Source organism: Pelophylax lessonae, assembly GCF_965119305.1.
Source record: "Pelophylax lessonae genome assembly, chromosome: 11".
Classification (NCBI taxonomy): domain Eukaryota; kingdom Metazoa; phylum Chordata; class Amphibia; order Anura; family Ranidae; genus Pelophylax; species Pelophylax lessonae.
Genome location: NC_138778.1, coordinates 45,066,847 through 45,093,790, shown reverse-complemented (window position 1 = coordinate 45,093,790; position 26,944 = coordinate 45,066,847). Strand labels below are relative to the sequence as shown.

Sequence of the window (26,944 nt, the reverse complement as noted above, 5' to 3'; positions counted from 1 at the left end):
TTTATATTTTATATGCTGCCCGAGAAAATTTCTCTACACTCGTGGCCCAGAGAAGCCAAAAGGTTGGACACCCATGTTTTAAAGGGAGGGGGATGTTAAATTTAAAAAATATGCATTATTATTATTTGCATTTATATAGCGCCAACAAATTCTGTAGAGCTTTACAATATTCAATTACAAGCAAGGGGGTCCCGAAAAAATAACTGTATTTAGAAGTTGGTCTCGGCCCAAAAAAATTTTGGAAGCCCTGATATACAAATTCTAGACCATACAGAAAATGCATTGTTTATTCCTATGTCCTCTATGTGGGATCACAGGGAATCGCACATAAAACCAGCCATTTCTAATCCGGTCCTCATAATCTGCCATCAGAAAGATCACTAGGAATGTGGTAGAAAATCGGCCCCGTCTAATGATCTCCTGACCATCTGCTTTTACATAGAAGTCATCGTTCAGCCCTTGTGTTTACTATCAGACGGCATAATTGCAGCATTGGAGTTAATGATTGTGAGCGGTGCGATAAATATATTGAAGGACGGAATGTTTTCACCCAGCAGGTGATGGCTAAGAACAGGTGTCCCCGTCACGTGATGTTTATTGCCTGGTCACATTGCTATACTCTTGTATTTCCTGTGATTCATCAGTTCTGGAATCTAAAACGGTTAGGTTAGTTTAGATTGAATAACATAACATGTGTACATTTCCAGTACCAGGAACCCAGTGAGAATGCCACCTGGTATGCAGTCCTGGGCTTTCAGGGCTACTATATCCGAGTCAGTGCTTGTAAATTGGTCAAGTGGAACTCCGGGCAGTGCAAAAGCTTGCCATGTTTTAACCACTTCTGGACCGGAATGCTTTACCCCCTTAATGACCAGGCCATTCTTTTGCAATACAGCACTGCGTTACTTTAACTGACAGTTGCAACGCTGTACCCAAATAAATTTGATGTCCTTTTATCCCACAAATAGAGCTTTCCTTTGGTGGTATTTGATTACCTCCTGCGGTTTTTATTTTTTCCCAATTAAAAAAAAAAAAACCAAAAAAAAAAAAGCGACGATTCTGAAAAAAAATATATATATATTTTTTAATTTATGCTATAAAACATATCCAATAAAAAAATTAAAAGATCAAATTTTTTAATCAATTTAGACCAATATGTATTCTGGCACATATTTTTGGTAAAACAAAAACCCAATAAGTGTATATTGATGGGTTTGCACAAAAGTTATGGCATCTACAAAATAGGGGATAGGTTTATTTATGTTGTGTTTTTTTTTTTTTTTTTTTTTTTTTACTAGTGATGGCAGCATTCAGCTTTTTTTTTTTTTTTTTCGCGGGACTGCGACATTGCGGCAGACAAATCGGACACCTGACACTTTTTAAAGCGGTAGTATCATGGTTTTTTTTTACTTTTACCTACAGGTAAGCCTATAATAAGGCTTACCTGTAGGTACAATTAATATCTCCTAAACCAGCACGGTTTAGGAGATATTTGCAGTGCATGCAGCCGCTCACGAGATCGGCGCATGCACTCTGAAGGTCCGGGGGGACCTTCAGTTTTGCTTGCCGGGAGCTTGCCGGAAAATCACTCCCGCACGCATGCGCGGGAGTGACGTCATCGCGGCTCCGGCCAATCACAGCGCCGGAGCCGCCGAACCCGGAAGAGACGCCGAGGAATCATGGCAGCGCCCGCAGCGATGTCCGGGGGTCCGTGTTGGGGCTTCGTTCTAAGGTAAGTAATACATAATGAGCTAGTATGCGATGCATACTAGCTCATTATGCCTTTGTCTTGCAGGTTTTTTTTGTTAGCGTTTTTGGGTTTACAACCGCTTTAAGGGGACCAGTGACATTACTACAGTAATTAGTTCTAAAGATATGCACGGTTACTGTACTAATGACACTGGCAGGGAAGGGGTTAACACTAGGGGCATTTAAAGGGTTAAGTGTGACCCTAGGGGATGCTTTCTAACAGTGTGGGGGATGGACTCACTAGACAATAATAGCAGGAGCACAAGATCCCTGTGTTCATATGTAAGAGAACGGCGGTCTGCCTTGTTTACATAGCTGATGGACTGGCCAAGCATGTCTCCAGACCTAAACCCTATTTAGCATCTGTGGGGCATCCTCAAATGGAAGGTGGAGGAGCGTAAGGTCTCTAACATCCACCAGCTCTGTGATGTTGTCATGGAGGAGTGGAAGAGGACTCCAGTAGTAACCTGTGAAGCTCTGGTGAACTCCATGCCCAAGAGGGTTAAGGCAGTGCTGGAAAATAATGGTGGCCACACAAAATATTGACACTTTGGGCCACCATTATTTTTTAGCACTGCCTTAACCCTCCTGGGCATGGAGTTCACCAGAGCTTTACAGGTTGCTACTGGAGTCCTCTTCCACTCCTCCATGACGACATCACGAAGCTGGTACATGTTAGAGATCTTGCGATCCTCCACCTTCCGTTTGAGGATGCCCCACAGATGCTTAATAGGGTTTAGGTCTGGAGACATGCTTGGCCAGTCCATCACCTTTAGCAAGGCAGTGGAGATGTGTTTGGGGTCATTATGTTGAAATACTGCTTTGCAGCCCGGTCTCCAAAGGGAGGGGATCATGCTCTGCTTCAGTATGTCACAGTACATGTTGGCATTCATGGTTCATCTGCCCTTACTCAAGATAGCCAGAAATGCTACGGGGTGTTTTAAAACGTGATTTCTCAGCAAAATAAAACATGCAGACATGGATGGATGGAGAGTTTGCTTTTAATAATAGGATTGAATTAAACAGTGTTTTTGGTTTGTGGTGCTCAGATACAGTGACGTTCCGCTTTAAGGGTTTCTTGTATCTCTAACAGAGTTGGTGAGATCTTTAAGAGTTCCTGGGTCATCACAACTGTTATGGCCATTGTGAGTAGCTCCCATTCCCCCTGTTGGTTTTGATTTTTTTTAATATACTGTATTTTAGATAATGTAACATTAGGAACTGGAACACAACAAAGGAACGCTCAGAATGCCCTGGTAGACAGAAGCAGGGTCAGAAATGATGGCAGATCTCCATATTTGAGGTATTCAATACCTATAACAAGTCAAGGGCTGGCTCAGTCCATCAGGCTTCCTCTATAACTAAATAATCACAGTATAATTATATATTGGAAAAAACTACCGCATTCACACTGAAGCGGCACGACTTCGGGGGCGACCTGTGAAGTCCCGTGCACCGCGACTTTGGCGCGACTTGCACGGACTTCATATAATTAATGTCTATGCAAGTCGCTCCGAGGTCGCCCCGAAGTAGTACAGGAACCTTTTTCTAAGTCGGAGCGACTTGTGTCGCTCCTATTATAACGGGTCCTGTACCAGTCAATGGACCGCGAGGGACCGCGACTTGTCAGGCTGACAAGTCACCTGACAAGTCGCGGTAGTGTGAATGGAGCCTTACAGCAGAAGCTGGAACAAACAAACACTCCAAGTAGACAGCTGCATGGTTGGAAATTATGATAGATAACCAATTTTGGGTGTCAAGACCTAAAGGAAGCCAAGGGCTGACTCAGTCCCTCAGGCTTCATCTATAACTAAAAAATCAGTTTTCTATTTATATCTTAGACTTTGAGAATGGAACTGCAGGATCTGGAACAAACAAAGGAACATTCAAAATTCCTGGCAGACAGCTGCATGATTAGGAAAGGAATTATGGTGGATCTCCCTTTTTGAAGTGTCCAAGACCTCCAAGAAGGCAAGGGCTGACTCAGTTCATCAGGCTTCATCTATAGCTAAAGTATCACATTATATTTATGTGTTATAGGATGTAACTGCAGCCATAGATGGAGTGATGGGTTGCAGGAAAGAAAATCGCTCGATTTCCCCCATCAACACAGCCAGTGTTGATGGGGCAATCCCTACTCTGAGCTATTGTGTTCTCCCGGTAGGGACACTATAATTGCATGTAAAATCCGACAGGCTGTTCATACCCAAGTTGTTCAATTGATCAACTTTGGTACATTCAGCTTGCCCATACATAGTTTGAATCTCAGCTGGTCCCTGCTGAACTGGCCGATATTTGAACCATCTGTGGCCGGCTTAACAAATTCAGTTTGGCCCTCCCAGATTTTGACTTTAACCTACTAATTTCATGTGTCAGCCTTGCGTGGTTGGTGGCGAGTTTTCCGACACCTTCATGAAGCCTGTTGAAAAGTTAAGCCCATATCCATTGTTGGTGACCTTCTGAATCCCAATAATGCCAAAAAGGCACTGTTGTAGGACCGTTTGCACAGGTATACAGAAGCTCCAAAGGAATGGTAGCAGCTGGCTTGCAGGGCATTGTAGCTTTACTGGGGGGGGGAGGTCTTTTTTTTTTTTGGCCTAGAGCTTGACATCTGTTCAGCTTGACTCCTGTGGTAACCCTGGGGGGGCCTCTTGTAGGGTGAACTTCTAGTATAGCACTGGCTGCAGAGACACTTCAGCTGGGAATTTTCGCCCGACAACCGATCTGCTGATTTTCGGCTTGTTAGTATGGAGCTCTCGACAACCGACTCCAGGATTTTTTCAGCCGAAAAGTCAGTGTGCAGGCTATAAAATTTGTCGACCGTCAAAACACGTCCGATTTTCGTCTCATTAGTACAGATTTCGATGGGGAAAAATCTTATGAGCAAGACTAGGCATGCTCAGAGATGAAAGAACACAAAGAAAGCAATCCAACACATGACATCACTTCTGAAGTAGAATTCTGTCGTGCGGGAAAATTCGTGTGCAGTCTAGAGCACATTCCAACCAACAGACACCACTCTGGACAAAAGACGGACGACCGGTCGGCGGAAATTAGTTGCGTGTGTACGAGGCTACTCTTGGTAGGCCTTTGTGGAAAAGAGAACAGGGAAATTTGCAGAAAAATTGCTGAAAAAAGAGCACATCCGGAATGATTTTCTAGGTAAAGCCGGGACACTGAGATCTGGTCATGGGTTACTGATTTACAGACTGTACAAGTAAATTGCTTGCTGTACGTGTGTTTATCAGCACTAGGGAATGTGGTATGAGGCTTTATATATGAATCAGGAATCTTTGTCACTTCAAATGCGCATGGACTATGGAAAAGAAAATGTAAGCCACACCGATACGTCAAAATTAGACAGGGCACCGCCACAACTAGTAACTATTAGAACACAAAAAAAAAATATATATATGGCATGGCGAGTTTTTTTGAAGTTGTAATTTTTCCCCAAAATTCTTTGGAAAATTAAGAAATGATTAAGATTTTTATATATATATATATATATATATATATATAATCATTTTTGTTTTTCCACAAAATTTAAGTATTGCAGTGCCGTATTGCAAAAAAATGGCCTGGTCATTAAGGGGGTAAATCCTGCCGGTCCAGAAGTGGTTAAAGTAGTAAACTGTTCCATGCAGTCAGTTTATGGAAAAGAAGAACCAAATGGCCAAAGTCAATATGTGGGTTACTTACTACTCTTACTATATACCCTGGACTGTCTACTTTTCAAAAAGGGGTAATTTGGGGGGTATTTGTACTGTGCCTCAAGAAATTAGATGGGCCCTCAGTACATCAGGTGTGATCAATTTTCAATGATTGGTTCCATAGCTTCTAGACTCTATAAGGCCCCTTTCACACGAGCGGTGTGCCTGACGGACTCTGTTTTGCTCAGCGGGGATTGATCCGCCGATTCCTGCTGAGCAGGCGGATGACAGCTCCGTCACCACTTACTTTGCAGAGACAGAGCTGTCAGATCCCCGCTCTCCTCTATGGGAGATTGGATGAGAACGGACCGCCTGTCCATTTTCATCCAATCCGATCCTCCAGATGGATGGAAAATAGGGTTTCCATCAGTCCGGAATTCACGGACAGGATCTGATCGGATATCAGCGGTGTCAGAGGACATGTCACCGCTGACATCCTCTGCTCTATAGGGCTGCATAGAGCATCCGATCAGATCCGCCTGAAAAATGACAGGCGGACCAGATCGGAAAGCCCGCCTGAAAGGGGCCTAACTTTCACACAGACCAAATAATATACCCTGATTTTGGGTTCTTTTTACCAAAGAAACCTAGCAGTATAAATTTTGGTCAAAATTTATGAAGAGAAATGACCTATTTGCAAAATTGTATAACCAAAACAAAGAAAAATTCATTTTTTTTTTTCCAAAAATGTTGGTCTTTTTTCATTTGTAGCGCAAAAAATAAAAACCCCAGTGGTGAGTAAATACCACCAAAAGAAAGCTCTATTTGTGTGATAAAAATTTTAATTTGGGTACAGTGTTGCATGACCACGTAATTGTCATTCAAAATGTAAGAGCGCTGAGAGCTGAAAATTGGCCTGGGGAAGGAAGGGGGTCAAAGCGCCCGGTATTGAGGTGGGTAACTTTGTTCAACTATCACAAAATACACAAAATGACATTTCACCTAACTCTGCATGCAGTGCGTTGTAGCTCGCCGTAATGAGCTGCGCAACACTCATCCTGTCCTCCTTTACAGCATCAGTGTGAACGGAGACCATAGGAGATGAGGCAAATTGCCTTGTGTGTTAGGGCTCTTTCACACGGTCCGCCTCCGTAGGCGGATCCGTGCTGCTCGGCGGGGATCGATCCGCTTGCAGTGCGGAGAGGGAGGTGTCACAGCCCCCGCTGCTCTCTATGGGGAATCGGATGAGAGCGGACCGCCTGTCCGCTCTCATCCGATCCGATCCGAAAATAGGGTTTCCATCCGTCCGGATTTCACGGACAGGATCGGATGCGGATGGCAGCGGGGGTCAGCGGACATGTCACCGCTGACATCCGCTGCTCCATAGGGCTGAATGGGGCATCCGATCAGATCCGCCGTAAAGAACTGACAGGCGGATCTGATCGGACCGCCCGTGTGAAAGAGCCCTTAGGACTGTTGTTGGCCAGTGCCGCCCAACGCAGTCTAACTGGCCTGTTGTGAATGACCCCCAAGGGCCTCATTTACACAGCAATCCCTGCGACCAGTGTGCAATGATGTATGTGCGTTTTTGTGAATTTGTAATGCGTTAACAGTGCATTTGTGGCACGTTTGCAGTATTTTTGTTGTTTATAGTGCATTTTTTGGCTTCATTTACTTTACTGGGTTGCATTTACATGCGTTTGTAGTGTGTTCATGTGTCAAAAAATGCATGCTGTCCCTTTTTTTTTTTTTTTTTTTTGTAACGCACATGAAAGCACCCTAATTGTGTAAACTAGGCTATAAGGGCTGGTTCCCATAGAAACATGCAGCTGCCTGACCAACAGACTTTGGTAGTGGCAAAGTGGTGCGCCATTAATATTTTTTTTATTTATATTTTGTGCAAACTTTATTTAAAGTAAACAAAAGTACACTTCATTCATGTTACTGTACAGCAGCGTGATGTGCTGCGCTTCTGTACAATGCCATGCGATTCTATATAGTGTGCTGCGGTAATATTCAGCTTGTCGGAATTTCATTGCAGCCCGCTGCAGGGCTGCTCTGTATGTGTTGCAGTGTGGATGGGACACACAGAAAACAATTTGTCCTCGTATAATAAAACGCTTGTCGCCACACTATGCGCTCCCATATGTTTACATGTGAATTCACCCTTGATGCATTCATTTTTCTTGCTTATGTGTTTGTATTGCATATTAAAAACACGCTTGACTGCATGTGGTGTAGGGACTCATTTACACCGCAATCCCCATGTTCAGTGTGCAGTTCTACATGCGTGCTTACATGCGTTTTGTAATGTGTTTTGCAGTGCGTTTTTGTCATGTTTGCAGTGCGTATTTTAGATCTTTTTTATTTTGTTGAGTTGCATTTCTGGTGCATTTATGTGTGTGTTCCCATGTTTACATGTAAAGAAATGCAGCATGTTGTACTTCTTTTTTTTTTTTTTTTTATACACGTATAAAATTGCCACATAGGCTCATTGAAATACATTTTTTTTCCCTTGCATATGCGTTTATACTGCATTTTAAAAAATGCATTCAGCTGCATCAGGTGTAAACAAGCCCTAAAAGCAGTATTTCCAGTCAGGTGGTGACCCCAGATGTCCCCCATTTAGGTTGGAGGAGTGTGTTTTGGTTGAAGACGTGTGAGGTAATTTTTGAAGTTGAGACGCTGGCTGTTCTATTTGTGACCCCGGCGTTGGTGTGGCAGTGACACGGCGTTCAGGGTTTTCTTAGAACCTCGCAGTGTTTATACATAGAGAACATGGCTGCCCTCCAGGGCATGTCCTTCCTCCAGCAGAACATGACGCCCTCCTCCCTTCCTCCCCTCACAGACTATTTTCATCTCCGGCTCTCCCCACTTGTTTGTTCAACACCAGCCGTTCCACTTATTAAAGTCTATCTATAGCCGCAACCCTTTTATTCAGATTTATATAAATCACAGAGGGGTTTGCTCCTCGGCCTTGTTTTCATTGCTGTCCTCATTGTGAAGATTCCTCCTCACATCCTCTCCCTGTGACACTCTCCAAGACAGGAAGTGAGGGGCAATTCCCAGTGGGGACACAGACAAAGATTCTGGCCTTGTCCTGCTCTAATAAAGGGGGGGGGGGGGTATTAGAAGTACCTTAACCCCTTTCCTACCGGTGCAATATTTACCTTTTTTGCGCATCTGTTAAATCTGTTTTTAAAGCTAGAAGATTAATTTAACTCTTTCACTGCCAGAGCGGTTCATGCATCTTTTTGCACACATACCAGGGTGGATAAGAATCGGTGATTTTTTATTTTTTATTTTTTTTTTTAAGAATCAAAAAAAAAAAAATCTGAATTCGATTTAACAGAAAAAAAAAAAAACAGATTGTTTTAAATTTTAAATCCCAATTTATTTTTATCAAATTTATTTAAAAACACATGCTTTTGGAGTAAAAATCTATCCATTATGTTTTTGGTAAACTCATTCGATGAATCCAAGCTCTGCAAGCTGAAATAACATGCACTGCATTGATGCATTCACACAATTTCACACTAACTACCAGCAAGAATGAGTCCTTACATTTAACCACTTCTGGACCTGGAAGATTTTCCGCAGGGGAGCGAGGAGGCCCTGCTTTCCGCCTGTACCGTGCACTGCATTAGTCCGAGCTCCAAATTCCCGACATGAGGCTCATCACCCAGGACCTGTCCGAGCCCTACTCCATACACCTACCGCTACTTCATCCACAACTGGCTGCAGCTCTGCTTCCTGGTAAGTCGGGGCACTACAGGGCCCAGCATTCCTCCTTACCAGGACCTGCTATAATACAACTAGGGGCACTACAGAGCCCAGCATTCCTCCTTACCAGGGCCTGTTATACTACAACTAGGGGGACTACTACAGACTCTGTAGTCCCCCTAGTTGTAGTATAACAGGCCCTGGTAAGGAGGAATGCTGGGCTCTGTAGTCCCCCTAGTTGTAGTACAGTAGGCCCTGGTAAGGAGGAATGCTGGGCTCTGTAGTCCCTCTAGTTGTAGTATAACAGGCCCTGGTAAGGAGGAATGCTGGGCTCTGTACAGAGCCAAGCATTCCTCCTTTCCAGAGCCTGTTATACTACAACTAAGGGGACTACAGAGCCCAGCATTCCTCCTTACCAGAGCCTGCTATACTACAACTAGGGGGACTACAGAGCCCAGCATTCCTCCTTACCAGGGCCTACGGTACTACAACTAGCATCAGGTAACTCTTCTAACCTGATGTGGCCTGCTCTAAAGGGGGATCTATAAGGGGACCTGCTCTACTAAAGGGGGATCTATGGGGGGACCTGCTCTACTAAAGGGGGATCTCTGGGGATGCTGGCCTGCTCTAAAGGGGGATCTATGGCGACCCTGCACTAAAGGGGATCTATTCCATAGATCCCCCTTTAGAGCAGGGTCCCCATAGATCCCCCTTTAGAGCTCAGTTCCTCTGGATCCCCTTTAGGACAGGCCCAGGCTCCCCATAGATCTCCTTTAGAGCAGGGTCCCCATAGATCCCCCTTTAGAGCAGGGTCCCCATAGATCCCCCTTTAGAGAAGGGTCCCCATAGATCCGCCTTTAGAGCAGGGTCCCCATAGATCCGCCTTTTAGAGCAGGGTCACCATAGATCCCCCTTTAGAAAAGGGTCCCCATAGTAATCGTGATGCATCGCGGAATCGAATCGTATCGAATCGCGACCCTAATAATCGTAATCGAATCGTGAGGTAAGTGAAGATGCGCAGCCCTAACATCAATTGTATTTGGGTACAGCAATTGTCAGTTAAAGTAACGCCGTGCCGTATCACAAAAAATGGCCTAGTCATTAAGGGGGAGAATCTTCCAGTCCAGAAGTGGGTAATGATCTCCCTTTTGGTTTAGCGCTGCTGTGTTTTGTGACGAACATACTTGACCCTGCATTGGACAGGAATATGTGACCAGAGGCTGCAGTCCTGGCCAGAATCAGTGCTAGAAGGCGGTTGAATCTGGTTTCATTAGGATTTGTGGTTTCTTAGATGAAAAGTAAATTAAATGCACTTCCACAGCTGAGGTGTAAAGATTAAATAAAAAAAAAAAAATGTAAAAGATTTATTGCTATTGCAAGCCTAAAGCCTGCAGGCAAAATGTTAAGAAAGCCAAGCTAACCTGATTTCAGCTCTGGGGGTTGTTTGATCATTATCCACCTATAAAATAGTGTATGGTTTGCCACCGTCCCTGTCATAATGTTTTTGGGGTTAGGTACCTCCGGCCTAAGGATTGGTGGGACTTTATGGGCAAGGTATAAATAGTAACGATGAATACAATACTTAGTAAAATAAGTTTTGTTTACTGTATGGAAAATCTTATATATACAGTGTACAATGGTAATGGTGAGGGGTTGTAGGCCCCTGAGTGAGAAGGGTGAGAAAGATAATGAAATGGTGACAATGTGTAAATAGTGACTTGGTAAGATAGGAAGCTTCTCTCTTTTTAAGATAGGAAGCTTCTCTCTTTAAGAGAGTTTTCCTCTTTTTGCGCCCCGACGCGTTTCGGCTCGATCCTGGAGCCTTTTTCAAGGGTGTAAGTCACATTATATTCCTGAAATAATCATATAGATAATCTAAGTTACATATTGGTGATACCATTGTTTGATTTATCAATCAATAGGTATCTCCAAACAATATATTGGTACATACATTTGTTTTGCCGCAAGTGGAGATGGAGTTCCCTCAAGAAACAGCGAGAGCGTGAGCCTTGTGAGCCTGCAAGGTATTAAGTGAGTTTAGGAGAATCGTATTTGTCTCAAAGATACTGAGTGTTATTTGGGGTGTACAACTTACTGGCTGTGTAGTAGGTCTCGGGGCCCCTAGATTGCCAAATGGGACATACAGAAAGGTCCCATTCAGATGATGCTTGAGTGTCTTGCTGGGTTGTGCTCCAGATTGGAGTAGTATATCCAGTCAGAGAGGATCTCTATATGAATTAGAATGATTTAAGTAGTTAGGTTCAGTGTGTGGGAATTTTTTAAAAATGGAGTACAACCGGCATGTATGACCCTTTCAAAGGCTGGTACCTTGTGGGTTCCTTTCTTGCGTTGAGGTCGGGCATCTGATTGTATGCCTGTTGGAGCCTGTTGGGTGGTGTGCTCCGATCTGTATATGGTAGTAGAAATACATGGGTATGATGTATTGTGTATATATATATGGAGGTTAGTATGGTATAATATATAATTGGACGGTAAAGCCGTATATCCACTTGTGCTTTTACAAGTTCATGACTGCACCTTACCTAAAACATATTGGGTTGCAAATGAAGCAAACTCCCATACAACCCTGTTGACCTCCTACCAGGAATTGTAGTATATTCAGCGACTTACAGTCGCTTAGATTGAGGGATGCATCACCTGAAGGACGCACGGGTATATGCACAATATATACTAATTTAAGAAGTGGCGAATACATAGCCAGAGTTTAGGGCCCATACAAGGCCACACACATATATATTATCCCAAAACACAGTAGTGCAAAAGCACAAGTGGATATACGGCTTTACCGTCCAACAGGCATACAATCAGATGCCCGACCTCAACGCAAGAAAGGAACCCACAAGGTACCAGCCTTTGAAAGGGTCATACATGCCGGTTGTACTCCATTTTTAAAAAATTCCCACACACTGAACCTAACTACTTAAATCATTCTAATTCATATAGAGATCCTCTCTGACTGGATATACTACTCCAATCTGGAGCACAACCCAGCAAGACACTCAAGCATCATCTGAATGGGACCTTTCTGTATGTCCCATTTGGCAATCTAGGGGCCCCCGAGACCTACTACACAGCCAGTAAGTTGTTCACCCCAAATAACACTCAGTATCTTTGAGACAAATACGATTCTCCTAAACTCACTTAATACCTTGCAGGCTCACAAGGCTCACGCTCTCGCTGTTTCTTGAGGGAACTCCATCTCCACTTGCGGCAAAACAAATGTATGTACCAATATATTGTTTGGAGATACCTATTGATTGATATATCAAACAATGGTATCACCAATATGTAACTTAGATTATCTATATGATTATTTCAGGAATATAATGTGACTTACACCCTTGAAAAAGGCTCCAGGATCGAGCCGAAACGCGTCGGGGCGCAAAAAGAGGAAAACTCTCTTAAACGAAATAGAGAAGCTTCCTATCTTACCAAGTCACTATTTACACATTGTCACCATTTCATTATCTTTCTCACCCTTCTCACTCAGGGGCCTACAACCCCTCACCATTACCATTGTACACTGTATATATAAGATTTTCCATACAGTAAACAAAACTTATTTTACTAAGTATTGTATTCATCATTACTATTTATACCTTGCCCATAAAGTCCCACCAATCCTTAGGCCGGAGGTACCTAACCCCAAAAACAACCTGATTTCAGCTATTATTGTAGAATGCTCACTCAGCAGGTGGGAAGGCACATTGTATTCCTTTTTTTTCCTGAAATGTGATGAGAGATGGAAGATCGGTATAATGAGTATTCAGGAATGGATTACCTTCTTAAAGGAGAACTCCTTCTTGGAGTTTTACAGTTGGTGAGGAAGCAAATCTCTAAAAAAACACAGGTACTTCCTCTAATAAAAATATCCCCAAAGTATTGAAATAAGGAGGAGCAGCTTGATGGCCAGGTGGCTAGCATCTTCGGAAGGAGAGGCCAGCAATGGCAGCCGCCATATTTTTATACACTCGCAGGCCACTTTATTAGGTACACCTTGCTAGTACCGGGTTGGACCCCCTTTTGCCTTCAGAACTGCCTTCATTCTTGGTGGCATAGATTCAACAAGGTGGCTTTTGGTCCATAGTGACATGATAGCATCACGCAGTTGCTGTAAATTTGTCAGCTGCACATCCATGATGTAAATCTCCACCACATCCCAAAGGTACTCTATTGGATGAGATCTGGTGAGTGTGGATGCCATTGGAGTATATTGGATGAGATCTGGTGAGTGTGGATGCCATTGGAGTATAGTGGATGAGATCTGGTGAGTGTGGAGGTCATTGGAGTATAGTGGATGAGATCTGGTGAGTGTGGAGGCCATTGGAGTATATTGGATGAGATCTGGTGAGTGTGGATGCCATTGGAGTATAGTGGATGAGATCTGGTGAGTGTGGAGGTCATTGGAGTATAGTGGATGAGATCTGGTGAGTGTGGAGGCCATTGGAGTATATTGGATGAGATCTGGTGAGTGTGGATGCCATTGGAGTATAGCGGATGAGATCTGGTGAGTGTGGAGGTCATTGGAGTATAGTGGATGAGATCTGGTGAGTGTGGAGGCCATTGGAGTATATTGGATGAGATCTGGTGAGTGTGGATGCCATTGGAGTATAGTGGATGAGATCTGGTGAGTGTGGAGGCCATTGGAGTATAGTGGATGAGATCTGGTGAGTGTGGAGGCCATGGGAGTATTTTGGATGAGATCTGGTGAGTGTGGATGCCATTGGAGTATAGTGGATGAGATCTGGTGAGTGTTGAGGCCATTGGAGTATAGTGGATGAGATCTGGTGAGTGTGGAGGCCATGGGGGTATATTGGATGAGATCTGGTGAGTGTGGAGGCCATTGGAGTATATTGGATGAGATCTGGTGAGTGTGGAGGCCATAGGAGTATATTGGATGAGATCTGGTGAGTGTGGAGGCCATGGGAGTATATTGGATGAGATCTGGTGAGTGTGGAGGCCATGGGAGTATATTGGATGAGATCTGGTGAGTGTGGAGGCCATGGGAGTATATTGGATGAGATCTGGTGAGTGTGGAGGCCATGGGAGTATATTGGATGAGATCTGGTGAGTGTGGAGGCCATGGGAGTATATTGGATGAAATCTGGTGAGTGTGGATGCCATGGGAGTATATTGGATGAGATCTGGTGAGTGTGGAGGCCATTGGAGTATAGTGGATGAGATCTGGTGAATGTGGAGGCCATTGGCCTCAGTGACCTCATTTGTCATGTTGAAGAAACCAGTGGTGAGATGATTTGAGCTTTGTGACATGGTGCATTATCCTACTGGAAGGAGCCATCAGAAGATGGTCCACTGTAGTCATAAAGGGATGGACATGGTCAGCAACAATACTCAGGTAGGCCGTGCCATTTAAACAATGCTCAATTTGTACTAAGGGGCCCAAAGTGTGCCGAGAAAAAATCCCCCACACCATTACACCCCACCACCAGCCTGAACCATTGATACAAGGCAGGATGGATCCATGCTCTCATGTTGTGTACACCAAATTCTGACCCTACCATCTGAATGCCATAGCTGAAATCGAGACTCCTCAGACCATGCAATGTTTTTCCAATCTTCTATTGCAAGGGTCTTAAAACTATGGCCCTCCAGTTGTTCGGGAACTACAATTCCCATCATGCCTAGTCATTTATGTGAATGTCAGAGTTTTACAATGCCTCATGGGATGTGTAGTTCCGCTACAGCTGGAGGACTGTACTTTGAGGATCCCTGTTCTATTGTCCTATTTTAGTGAGCCTGTACGAATTGTAGCCTCAGTTACCTGTTCTCGGTTGACAGGAGTGGCACCGGTGTGGTCTACTGCTGCTGTAGCCCATCTTCTTCGAGGTTTGACGTGTTTTACCTTCAGAGATGATATTCTGCATACCTTGGATGTAACGAGTGGTTATTTGAGTTCCTGTTGCCTTTCTATCATCTCAAACCAGTCTGCCCATTCCCCATCTGAGCTCTGACATCAGCAAGGCATTTACATTCACACAACTGCCGCTTACTGGATATTTTCTCTTTTCCGGACCATTCTCTGTAAACCCAAGAGACGGTCGTGCGTGAAAATCCCAGTAGATCAGCAGTTTTTGAAATACTCAGACCAGCCATTTGGCACCAACAACCATGCCACGTTCAAAGTCACTTAAATCTCCTTTCTTCCCCAAGTACCATCGAGGGCCAGGTGTTGCCTTTGGTGGTCTTCTTCCAGAAGCCTTCCTTTGAGATTTCCTTGCTTACGCTGTCTCAGAAGGTGGTCTTTTTTGGTGGCTTTCACCTCTGCGTGCAGGGTGTCAGAACTGGCGGTGTTATCCTGTCGTTCACCTTACTTGGTAATTCAGAGATAAGGTGGTTCTTCGCCCCTGTCAGTCGTTCCTCCCAAAGGTTGTCTCTGATTTTCATTTGAATAAAGACATTGTTCCCTGTGTCCCAGGCTGAAACACTCAGAGGAAATTACCTTGCTTGCCTTGGATGTGGTCTGGGAAATTATGGTGTACCTGGCAACTACGGAGTCTTTTCGGAAGTCAGACTCACTATTTGTGCTTGCGGATGGGGCTCAGAAAGGGTTGTCCACTTCCTCTGCGACAATTTCCAGATGGATCAGTCAGACAGTTATTCAGGCCTATTCCATCAGGGGTCAGGTCCCTCCTTTCCCTATCAAGTCGCCCTCTACTCGGGTACTTAGTGCCTCCTGGGCCTTTCGTCATCAGGGGTCAGTGACGCAGGTTTGCAAGGTGGCCAACTGGTCGTCGCTGCACACTTTCACAAAGGTCTATGAAGTGGATGTGTTGGCATCTGCGGATGCTTTTTTTGGCCCAAAGGTTTTGCAGGCTGCTGTTTAGAGGACTTGATCCCCTTTGAGGGTGTATTGTTTTTTTTTTTTTTCAGGCGGGCTCCAGTTGTTTTGGTTGAGCTCCTGTTGCCTGGTTGGCTACTGTTTAGCCTGGGGAATATTTTTGCTGTTCCCACCCCCTCATGTTTAACACTGCTTTGGGACGTCCCAATGGTTCTGAAGATCAGAAGCTGTGTCCGTTAATGAACGAAAGAGAAAATGGCGTTTTTGACTTACCGTAAAATCCATTTCTCTGATGTTCATTGACGGACACAGCCCCCACCCCTCCGTGGAGTAGTAATTCTTCTGTCACTGCTTGTAACAAAACTGAGTACCTGTAGCAGTGAGAGGGAGTATACCCCCTGGGACTGCCCATAGGCATAGCCAGATTATTGTACTACTCCTGTAGGGGACAGTATAACCCAATGGTTATAAAGATCAGGAGCTGTGTTCGTCAATGAACATCAGAGAAATGGATATTACGGTAAGTCAAAAATCCAATTTTTTCGATTTCACTCAATTTTGAATGAATAAATAACATTCAGCCTAGAGAATAAAATAGCTAAGTCACACTCAAACAAATGTGCATGCAATTTCACAGGACAAATGGCTCTGCAATCAATTTTTATAAACACACCCCTAAGTGTAAGGTCTCATTTACACTTGTGGCAAGGACTGCTGCTCCTCTGAAAATAAATCCTTGCTCAGATCACTTTTCAGAGGCATTTGACAGGTGGTGATAGGTTGCCTCCTCACTAGGGCTGGGCGATAAAAGGATACCGATATGTATCACGATAGTCACGTGATCGATAGCAATAAAAAAAATTGAACGATAAAACGTTCGATATTAGAACTTGAAAGTACTATGTTTTTTTCGCCTTTTTCCGCTTGTGCAGCCAGCCCCCGCGTAACTACACACACCCTGGGGCTCCAGCCAGCTCGTAGTCCGCCGCACAGGAACCGAACTCCCCAGTAACGGACCACCGCCGCGCCTGGATGTGACGTCAGCTGCGGGCGGTGCGTCTGTACAGGGGCTGCGGCGCGCTGTGATGGGTACAGAGAACTCCCCGGCCTGGATGTGACGTCAGTCAGCTGCCGGGAGAGGAAGCGGCGGTGCGTCTGTACAGGCCAGGGGCTGTGATAGGATAGGTACTATCCTATCACAGCCCCTGGCCTGTACAGACGCACCGCCCGTTTCCTCTCCCGGCAGCTGACATCACATCCAGGCCGGGGAGTTCTCTGTACCTATCACAGCGCAGCCCCTGTACAGCCCGCAGCTGACGTCACATCCAGGCGTGGCGGTGGTCCGTCAGAGTCAGAGTGTCAGACACACATATACAGCGCTTCTTCTCCTCAGTCCTCCCTCCACACAGTGAGCTCTCCTCCCTCCCCGCCCAGCCCTAGTTGCTAGGTTACCAAAAGAGGAAGGTTAAGTTTAAAATAAAAATGTTTAAATGTAACATTTTTCTCCTGGTCCTTATTTTAAATGGGTAATAAAAACTATCAATAATTATCGATATCGACCGATATGAAACACTGATATCGTGATACAGTTTTCAGCCATATCGCCCAGCCCTACTCCTCACTGCCTGTTTTTACCCCCTAAAGCCCTACTACCGCCCTGCAACGCATCCCCATCTACTTAAATGGGTCACGTTTACTGGAGGTAGTGCTCGCTAAACGCGATAGGGGTGTAATTTATTTTCAGCTAAAGGTGGAGCGGTTGGGGGTGGTAAAAATGGAGCTGAACCATGTGGTTTTACCCCCCCTCCCAAACACAAATGTAAACAAGCCCCAAGAGTTGGCCTACGCTTGAAGATAATTCTAGTATCCACCAAAGTTGCCTGCAGCACCCCCCGGCTTTATGAACCTCTGGCCGTGCTCTTACCTGGAAGACCCATTGACCCATTCACCTCCGTAAGTGGCATTTCTCTGTCTCCAAACATCGCCCTCTACTGGTGAAAGTGATGTTCTACTTCAAAGTTCCAGTTAGTCCAGCTAGTGAGGATTTTTTCCCTTTCTTCCTATTGTGTGCCTTTCCTGCTCCACTACTTGTACAGTTGCTAACGTTTATCTCTTTTCTTTTAGCTGAAAGATGCGCAGAAGTTCAACAGATCCGCGAGCAACATCCCAATAAAATCCCTGTAAGTAAAGAAAACATATTAAAGAGAACCTGCCGCTGTTTTTAGATCCAAAAAGCAAGCCTGCAAAGAAAAGGGTTAATATCTACCCCTCCTACCACCCAGGCCACCAAATAACTGCTGATTTCAGGAGCCACGCTGGCTAATATGTCTTCTGCATCTGTCACACCCAGGAGTGTGAGATTCCTGCCCCCCCCCCCCCCCGCGCTGCTCGCTGTGGTTGCTTCATGTAGACCCTACATCACTGCAGGACACAGTAATGACACCAAATTGAAGGGAGTAACCACAGCGAGCAGTTGGGAATCCAGGCATCTGACATACCCAGAAATGTGTTCGGTAGTGAAGAGGTTAACAAAGTAAGGAAAATGGCTACCCAACCGTACGGACTTCTCAGAGTTGGAAGGGCCTGTTCTCTGGCTGGACAATAGTCTATGCAACAATGTCAAGCCGGAAACCAGATTTCATCTGTGGATATGAGTCACATGGTAAGTTACAGCATAGAAGGCTAACGCGTTTCGGACTTCTCGGCATCAAGAGGACCTGTGCTCTGGCTGAAGTGTCTCCATACTCTGACAATAGTCGATGCAACAGAGTAAAGCTGGTAACCAGGCATCAGCTGTAGATATGAATCTTTTGTTGACTACATGGTGATTTACAGCACAGAGGGCTAACACTTACAGCTATGAGTAAGTCTCTGTAGCCAAAATGCGTTAGCCTTCTGCGCTGTAACTCTCCACATAGTCTATAAAAGATTTGTGTCCACAGGTGATACCTGGTTGCCGACTTTTGTCATAGTGTGGAAACACTTCAGCCAGAAGGCTAACGCATTATGGCTACAGAGCCTTACTCCTATCTCCTGAGTAAGTCTCTGTAGCTGAAACACGTTAACGTTTTGTGCTGAAGCTTCTCAAGTAGTCAATACAAGATTTGTATCCATGGATGATGCCTGGTTGCTGAAGAGGTTAACCAGTGTACCCCCTGAAGCTGAAGCTGGCCATACTTGGTTCATTTTTTTTTTTTCAGCCAATGGGCTAAATGCAGAAACACTAACAGATTCCTCCATCTACAATCATGACAAATACCCCACTCCACCCCCATCCCTCTGGGACATTCTATTCGGTCAGTGGGACCGGCCAACAAACATCTTCTAGCATCTCCCTTTGACAGAAGTCGATCAAACCGTCAACTTCTGTTAAGCAGGGACGGCCATACATGGAGTAGAACTTGGCCAGTCCCTGCTGAACTAGCCAAATTTAATCAGTGTATGGCCAGCTTAACTTGTTTCTTTGCAGGCGTGGCTTCGAATTTAAAAATAGCAACAGGGTCTCTTTAGGTCTTTTTTTTTTTTTTTTTTTGTCTTCTGTTTTTTTGGGGGGAGATTTACCTTCTTGATCCATTAACACAATAGGAAAAATAGGAAGTGAGAAGATTTACTCCAAATAGAGGGGGGTCTTATCCTAATTGGAAGATTTCCATTCTATTCTTGTTATGGTAACAAATATTACAAAAGTTAATTTCCCATTACCTTTGGTCCCATTGACTGAGGTCGCCACAACCAGTAGGAATGGTGAACATTAGGGACACTCGTAGGGAATCAATAAACAATGGCTGAATATTAATATGATTGGAATAAATACAACACTATATTCAGCCAAAAAATAAAAAATAAAACATTTGGAGACTCTTTTTTTTTTTTTTTTTGTTTTTTTTTTGTGTTATAGGGTTCACTTCCAAAAAATGACAGCAATAAAATAGGTAGTTTGGAAGACATGACTCCTTTTGTGTTCATCGGCAGTCAGTCTTCTCTTTCTATGCTTACTTAGGAGCTGGAAGACAGTTTTGGTAACCTTTTTCAGCCAAAACAATGTTAAAAAAAAAAAAAAAAATTGTCGACTCCCTTTGTTTGTCTGTTTTTTTTTTCTTTTTTTTTCCCCATTCTTTATTTAAAAATGTTCACTTCGACAAATTAGAGCAATTATAGGTATTCTGTAAGGCGGGACTCCTTTTGTTTTCATCTGCAGTCAGTTTTCTCTTTCTGTGTTTACTTAGGAGCTGGAAGACAGTTTTTTTTTGTAAAAATTTTTGGCTAAAAATGTTAAAAAAAAGATTTTGTGGACTCCCTTTTTTTTTTTAATTCTTTATTTAGAAGGTTCACTTCTAAAAATGAAAGCAGTGACATAGGTAGTTTGTAAGACATGATTCCCTTTGTTTTTTTATCTGCTGCCCGTCTTCCCTTTCTATGTTTACTTAGGAGCTGGAAGACATTTTTCAGCCAAAAAATGTTAAAAAAAAAAAAACAAAGGAGTCCACAATCTTTTTTTATTTTGTTTTCTTTTTTTTTTTTTATTTTTTTTATTTAGAAGGTTCACTCCTAAAAGTGACAGCAGTGATAGTAGTTTGTAAGACATGATTCCCTTTGTTTTTATCTGCTGTCAGTATTCCCTTTCTATGTTTACTAAAGAGCTGGAAGACCTTTTTTTTTCATTTTTCAGCAAAAAAAAAAAATAAAATAATTGGTCACTCCTTTTTGTTTTCGGTCCTCTTTTTCCATGTTTTCTTGGAGCTGGAAGATAGCATGTGTAGTCAGCATATGCAGTCAGGCAGTGGACAGGGCAGCAACTGTTAGACCACAGGGGGATGCACACCTCTGGTCTAATGCTGACCACACATATGCTAATAATAATTTGATTTCCACCAAATTCAGTTTTACTTGCCTATTGAATTAATTTTAACTGATAACATTGAAGACAAACCAATCAGCCTAGTTTGCTTTTTTTTTTTTTTTTTTTAATTGACTGAGGTGGTTACATTGCAATTCTCATTTAAAGCTGAAAAAAATACCCTTATGGTGCAGAAACCCCCCTCTAGGTGGGACAGAAAAAAAAAAAAAAAACCCAAACAAATTTTTTTTTTGGCCTTGCATGCACATGACAGTAATATTGCAGAGCAAGACTTAAATGATGTGTCCTGTGGTTTAGAGACCAGAAGCGCCTAGAGCTGCCTCTGAGCTGCACACAGTATAACATTTTCATAGCCACTTCCAGGAAAATTGGTTTGCTTGCTGAACGGGAAATGTTCTAACAGAATGATGTCATCCAACACACTTCCAGCCACTGATATGGTGACACAGTCTGCCCCTCTCTGTCTGTTTCTAGGTCATCATCGAGCGATATAAAGGGGAAAAACAGCTTCCTGTGTTGGACAAAACCAAATTCTTGGTCCCGGATCATGTAAATATGAGCGAGCTGGTGAAAATCATCAGGTAAGCATGAAAAAAATTATTTTATACATCAACAGAACCTTTTGTCGCCACTGAGATGCATTATATATAATATTTGTCGCACTGTTTTGCACTAAATAAATAATGAGGACTCAAAAATATTTCCCACTTCCTTATCCACTAGACCAGGCCATTTTTTTGTGATTCGGCACTGCGTTATTTTAAGTGACAATTTGTGCGGTCCTGCGACGCTGTACCCAAATAAAATGTATGCCCTTTTTTTTCCACAAATTGTGCGGTCCTGCGACGCTGTACCCAAATAAAATATATATCCTTTTTTTCCACATAAGGCTCCTTTCACACGGCTGCTCCGTGTGAAAGGTCCGCTGCGGGACTTTTTTTTTTTTTTTTTTCCACGGAGCGGATGACATTTCTGTCATCCGCTCCGTGTGCCCGCATATCATCCCATCCGTTTGCGGATGATATGCGGACATAATGTAAGTATATGGCACTGCGGAAGGAAAAATGGGGTTCTGTTCCATTCGAAAAAACGGAACAGAACTGACAGGAGGAAAATCGGGTGTCAGCGGATGGTATTCCGCTGACACCCGCAGTGCCATTCACTTACATTATGTCCGCAAATCATCCGCAAACGGATTGGATGATTTGCGGACACACGGAGCGGCCGTGTGAAAGGACCCTTAAGCTTTCTTTTGGTAGTATTTTACACATCTGCATTTTTTATTTTTTGCGTTTATAAACAAACACAAAAAAAAGACTGTCACTATTAAAAAAAAAAAAATATATATATATATATATATATATATGTATGTATGTATGTATGTGTGTATGTATATATGTATAGTGGGTACGGAAAGTATTCAGACCCCCTTAAATTTTTCACTCTTTGTTATATTGCAGCCATTTGCTAAAATCATTTAAGTTCATTCTTCTTCCTCATGAATGTACACATAGCACCCCATACTGACAGAAAAACACAGAATTGTTGACATTGTTGCAGATTTATTAAAAAAGAAAAACTGAAATATCACATGGTCCTAAGTATTCAGACCCTTTGCTCAGTATTTAGTAGAAGCCCCCTTTTGATCTAATACAGCCAGGAGTCTTTTTGGGAAAGATGCAACAAGTCTTTCACACCTGGATTTGGGGATCCTCTGCCATTCCTCCTTGCAGATCCTCTCCAGTTCTGTCAGGTTGGATGGTAAACGTTGGTGGACAGCCATTTTTAGGTCTCTCCAGAGATGCTCAATTGGGTTTAAGTCAGGGCTCTGGCTGGGCCATTCAAGAACAGTCACGGAGTTGTTGTGCAGCCACTCCTTCGTTAATTTAGCTGTGTGCTTAGGGTCATTGTCTTGTTGGAAGGTAAACCTTCGGCCCAGTCTGAGGTCCAGAGCACTCTGGAGAAGGTTTTTGTCCAGGATATCCCTGTACTTGGCCGCATTCATCTTTCCCTCGATTGCAACCAGTCGTCCTGTCCCTGCAGCTGAAAAACACCCCCACAGCATGATGCTGCCACCACCATGCTTCACTGTTGGGACTGTATTGGACAGGTGATGAGCAGTGCCTGGTTTTCTCCACACATACCGCTTAGAATTAAGGCCAAAAAGTTCTATTTTGGTCTCATCACACCAGAGAATCTTATTTCTCACCATCTTGGAGTCCTTCGGGTGTTTTTTAGCAAACTCCATGCGGGCTTTCATGTGTCTTACACTGAGGAGAGGCTTCCGTCGGGCCACTCTGCCATAAAGCCCCGACTGGTGGAGGGCTGCAGTGGTGGTTGACTTTCTACAACTTTCTCCCATCTCCTGACTGCATCTCTGGAGCTCAGCCACAGTGATCTTTGGGTTCTTCTTTACCTCTCTCACCAAGGCTCTTCTCCCCCGATAGCTCGGTTTGGCCGGACGGCCAGCTCTAGGAAGGGTTCTGGTCGTCCCAAACGTCTTCCATTTGAGGATTATGGAGGCCACTGTGCTCTTAGGAACCTTAAGTGCAGCAGAAATCTTTTTGTAACCTTGGCCAGATCTGTGCCTTGCCAGAATTCTGTCTCTGAGCTCTTCAGGCAGTTCCTTTGACCTCATGATTCTCATTTGCTCTGACATGCATTGTGATCTGGAAGGTCTTATATAGACAGGTGTGTGGCTTTCCTAATCAAGTCCAATCAGTATAATCAAACACAGCTGGACTCAAATGAAGGTGTAGAACCATCTCAAGGATGATCAGAAGAAATGGAAAGCACCTGAGTTAAAGAGGTTGTAAACCGATAATTTTTCTTTTTCTTTTCTTTACATCCTGAAAGATAAAGACATAATGAGCTAGTATGCATCGCATACTAGCTCATTATCAAATACTTACCTTAGAACGAGCCCTCGCCGCGCCGCTCTCTTACCTCTATGACGGGCGACATGTACAGTCGCCCGTCTTCCGCACGCGCGGGAGCCGACGGTCACGGCACAGGGCTCTGAAGGAACGGCACGATCTGCCGTTCCTTCAGAGCGCATGCGCCAGTGACGTCACTGGCTGCATCAAATGTAAATATCTCCTAAACGGTATATGTTTAGGAGATATTTACAGTACCTATAGGTAAGCCTTAACATAGGCTTACCTATAGGTACAACTTCCTGAGGAGGGTTTACTTCCTCTTTAAATATACGAGTGTCACAGCAAAGGGTCTGAATACTTAGGACCATGTGATATTTCAGTTTTTCTTTTTTAATAAATCTGCAACAATGTCAACAATTCTGTGTTTTTCTGTCAGTATGGGGTGCTATGTGTACATTCATGAGGAAGAAGAATGAACTTAAATGATTTTAGCAAATGGCTGCAATATAACAAAGAGTGAAAAATTTAAGGGGGTCTGAATACTTTCCGTACCCACTGTAATATATATGATTTTTTTTTTTTTTTTACTTTCTGCTCTAAAACATATCCAATAAAAAAAAAAATCGAATTTCTTCATAAATTTAGACCAATATGTATTCAGCTACATGTTTTTGGTTAAAAAAAAAAAAAAATTCCAAGAAGCGTATAAACTGGGACGGACCTTAAGTGGTTAAAGCGGAGTTCCGGCCGCAAAATCGGTATCTTAGATTTTGTGGCATCCGCTTCCTTATTGTACCCTGAAAAAGATTTGAATATTCCCGAATATTTTTTTTTTTTTTCTTTTTTACTTGTTTCAGCAGAAAATATACTCACCTTTCCTTCCACTTCCTCCCTGTGCGGCCCGCGCCGTCACTTCCTGTCCCGCAATGCATCCTGGGAGCTCTTACTGATCACTCCCAGGAGGCAATGGGCAGTGACGTAGGCGGCCGGCCGCTCCTCTCATATTTCCAAACAGAAAATGACGCGATGAGAGGCGGAGCACAGTGCGGACGGTGCTAGCCTATTGCCAGTACTTTCCTTTGTACTGGGCATGCGCGAGATTTCTCGCTGCATTGATAGGCCCCCCTCCATCTACAACCAGGAAGCAGGGCATATATGTGCACACTGCGGCTTCGGGTGACCATGGAAAAGATGGCGGCGCTCTGCAAAAATTTTATAAAGTAAGATTTTAGTATTGTCAATCTATTATTTACATGTATAAAATCTGATTAGCGGATGTAAGAAGGGCGGTGGATCACTGTTTGGGAGGTATTTAAAAAAAAACGAATTTGTGCCCGGAACTCCGCTTAAGGCCCCTTTGACACAGGCGGACCGTTCAGATCTGCCTGTTCGTTTTTTTGGCGGATCTGAACGGTCCCTCCATGCATCTCTATGGGGCATCGGATGGCAGCGGAGACATGTCCACTGACACCCGATCCGATCCATCAAATCTGGACGGATGGAAACCCTATTTTCCATCCGTCCAGCGGATCGGATGAGAACGGACCGACGATTCCCCCATAGAGATCTATGGGGCTGTGACAGCTGTGTCTCCGCACACAGCGCGGAGACACAGCTGTCATCCTCCTGCTCAGCCGGGGATCGGCGGCTCGATCCGCCGCTGAGAAAAGCGGAGTCCGTTTGACGGACACACTGTGTGAAAGGAGCCTTGAAGTGCATGTTCACCTTCAGCAACATTTTCCAAAAAGCTTTTCTTTTTTTCCCAATAACTTAAAAACATACGAAAAAGTAAAAAATATATATAATTTTGTTACAGGCTAAACTTTTCATTACTAGTTTTTAAGAATTATTGAATTTTCTATACATTTTTAAGGCAAAGTCATTGTAAAAAAATATATATTTTTTTCCCAGTTTTACCAGTGATGATCTCAAAATGAGTAGTGTGTTATTATAGTTGTAGAGTGCTAAATTATTGTGTGTGTGTGTGTTTGTTTTTTTTTTTTTTTTTACACTATTTAAAATATTATACATAATGGAAATGAAATATTTATAAAAAAAAAAAAAAAAGAAGGTATGAATTGTAAGGTATTAGAGCGTTTTAGTGATAACAAGGGGTTAAAAAGAGAAGATTATAGTTGTATTTTAAGTGTATTTTATTTACATTTTTACAAGCTTTGAGCATACTAAGGGCGGCTTTGTTACATAGATCGGCTATCAAACTGAAAGGATGTTTACCTAACAGGAAGATACTCTAGGATGTATTATGTCTTAAGTCTTTAACTGATTAAAGAGAATGTAAAATGTCGTCGCCCTCCTTTTTTTTTTTTTTTTTTTTTCTTTAGATAAAACGTGAGATATTCCATAGTATTATTGCTGGTGGCAAGCTTCAGACAAAAGCAGTAGCTTTGTAGAGACTAATGTGCATCTATGACTTTAACCACTTTACCACCGGAGGATTTTGCTGTCTTACGTCTGGGCCACTTTTTGCGATTCGGCACTGTGCGACTTTAACTGACAATTGCACGTGCAACGCCGTACCCAAACTAAATTTATGCCTTTTTTTTACCACAAACAGAGCTTTCTTTTGGTGGTATTTGATCACCTGTGCGATTTTTTTACTTTTTGCGCGATAAACCAAAAAAGAGCGTAAATTTTGAAAAAATAACTATTTTTCAAATTTTTTTATATGAAATTCCCCCCCCCCCCCCCCCAAAAAAAATGTAAAAATCAAATTTTTTTTATAATTTTAGGCCAATTTGTTTTCTGCTACATATTTTTGGTAAAAAAAAATCGCAATAAGCGTATTTTGATAGGTTTGCGCAAAAGTTATTGCGTTTACTAACTAAGGGAAAGATTTTTTTTTAACGAGTAATGGCGGCGATCTGCGATTTTTTTTTTTTTTTTTTTTTTTTCGGGACTGCGACATTGCGGCAAACAGATCAGACCCTTGACTGACATTTTTGGGGGTACCAGTGACATTACTACAGTAATTAGTGCTATACATATGCACTGTTACTGTAAAAATGACACTGGCAGGGAAGGGGTTAATTTTTATTGGTGCTCAAGGGGTTAATGTATGCCTGGTGCTTACTGACGTGTGTGGGGGGAGGGGACTGAGTGACACAGGGACAGATCGCAGGTTCAGCTATGCTGAACCCTGCAATCTGACCCTGTCTGTCACTTAGGAGATCCGCCCGCTTTGTTTACACAAGCGGGCGGATCTCCACACTCGATTCCCCGACGATTGGGGAAGAGCGGCGTTGAT

At 43.4% G+C, this 26,944-nt stretch overlaps 1 protein-coding gene across 1 annotated transcript in view; it reads left to right on the top strand.

Annotated features, from left to right (window-relative positions):
- The window catches only part of MAP1LC3A (microtubule associated protein 1 light chain 3 alpha), a 38,941-nt gene that overhangs the window by 9,146 nt on the left and 2,851 nt on the right, over window positions 1-26,944 (top strand). Inside the window, exons 2-3 of the mRNA XM_082272373.1 lie at window positions 18,067-18,122; window positions 21,275-21,381. Of these exons, the coding sequence (XP_082128499.1) occupies window positions 18,067-18,122; window positions 21,275-21,381 (163 nt within the window). The remainder of the gene's footprint in view (window positions 1-18,066; window positions 18,123-21,274; window positions 21,382-26,944) is intronic.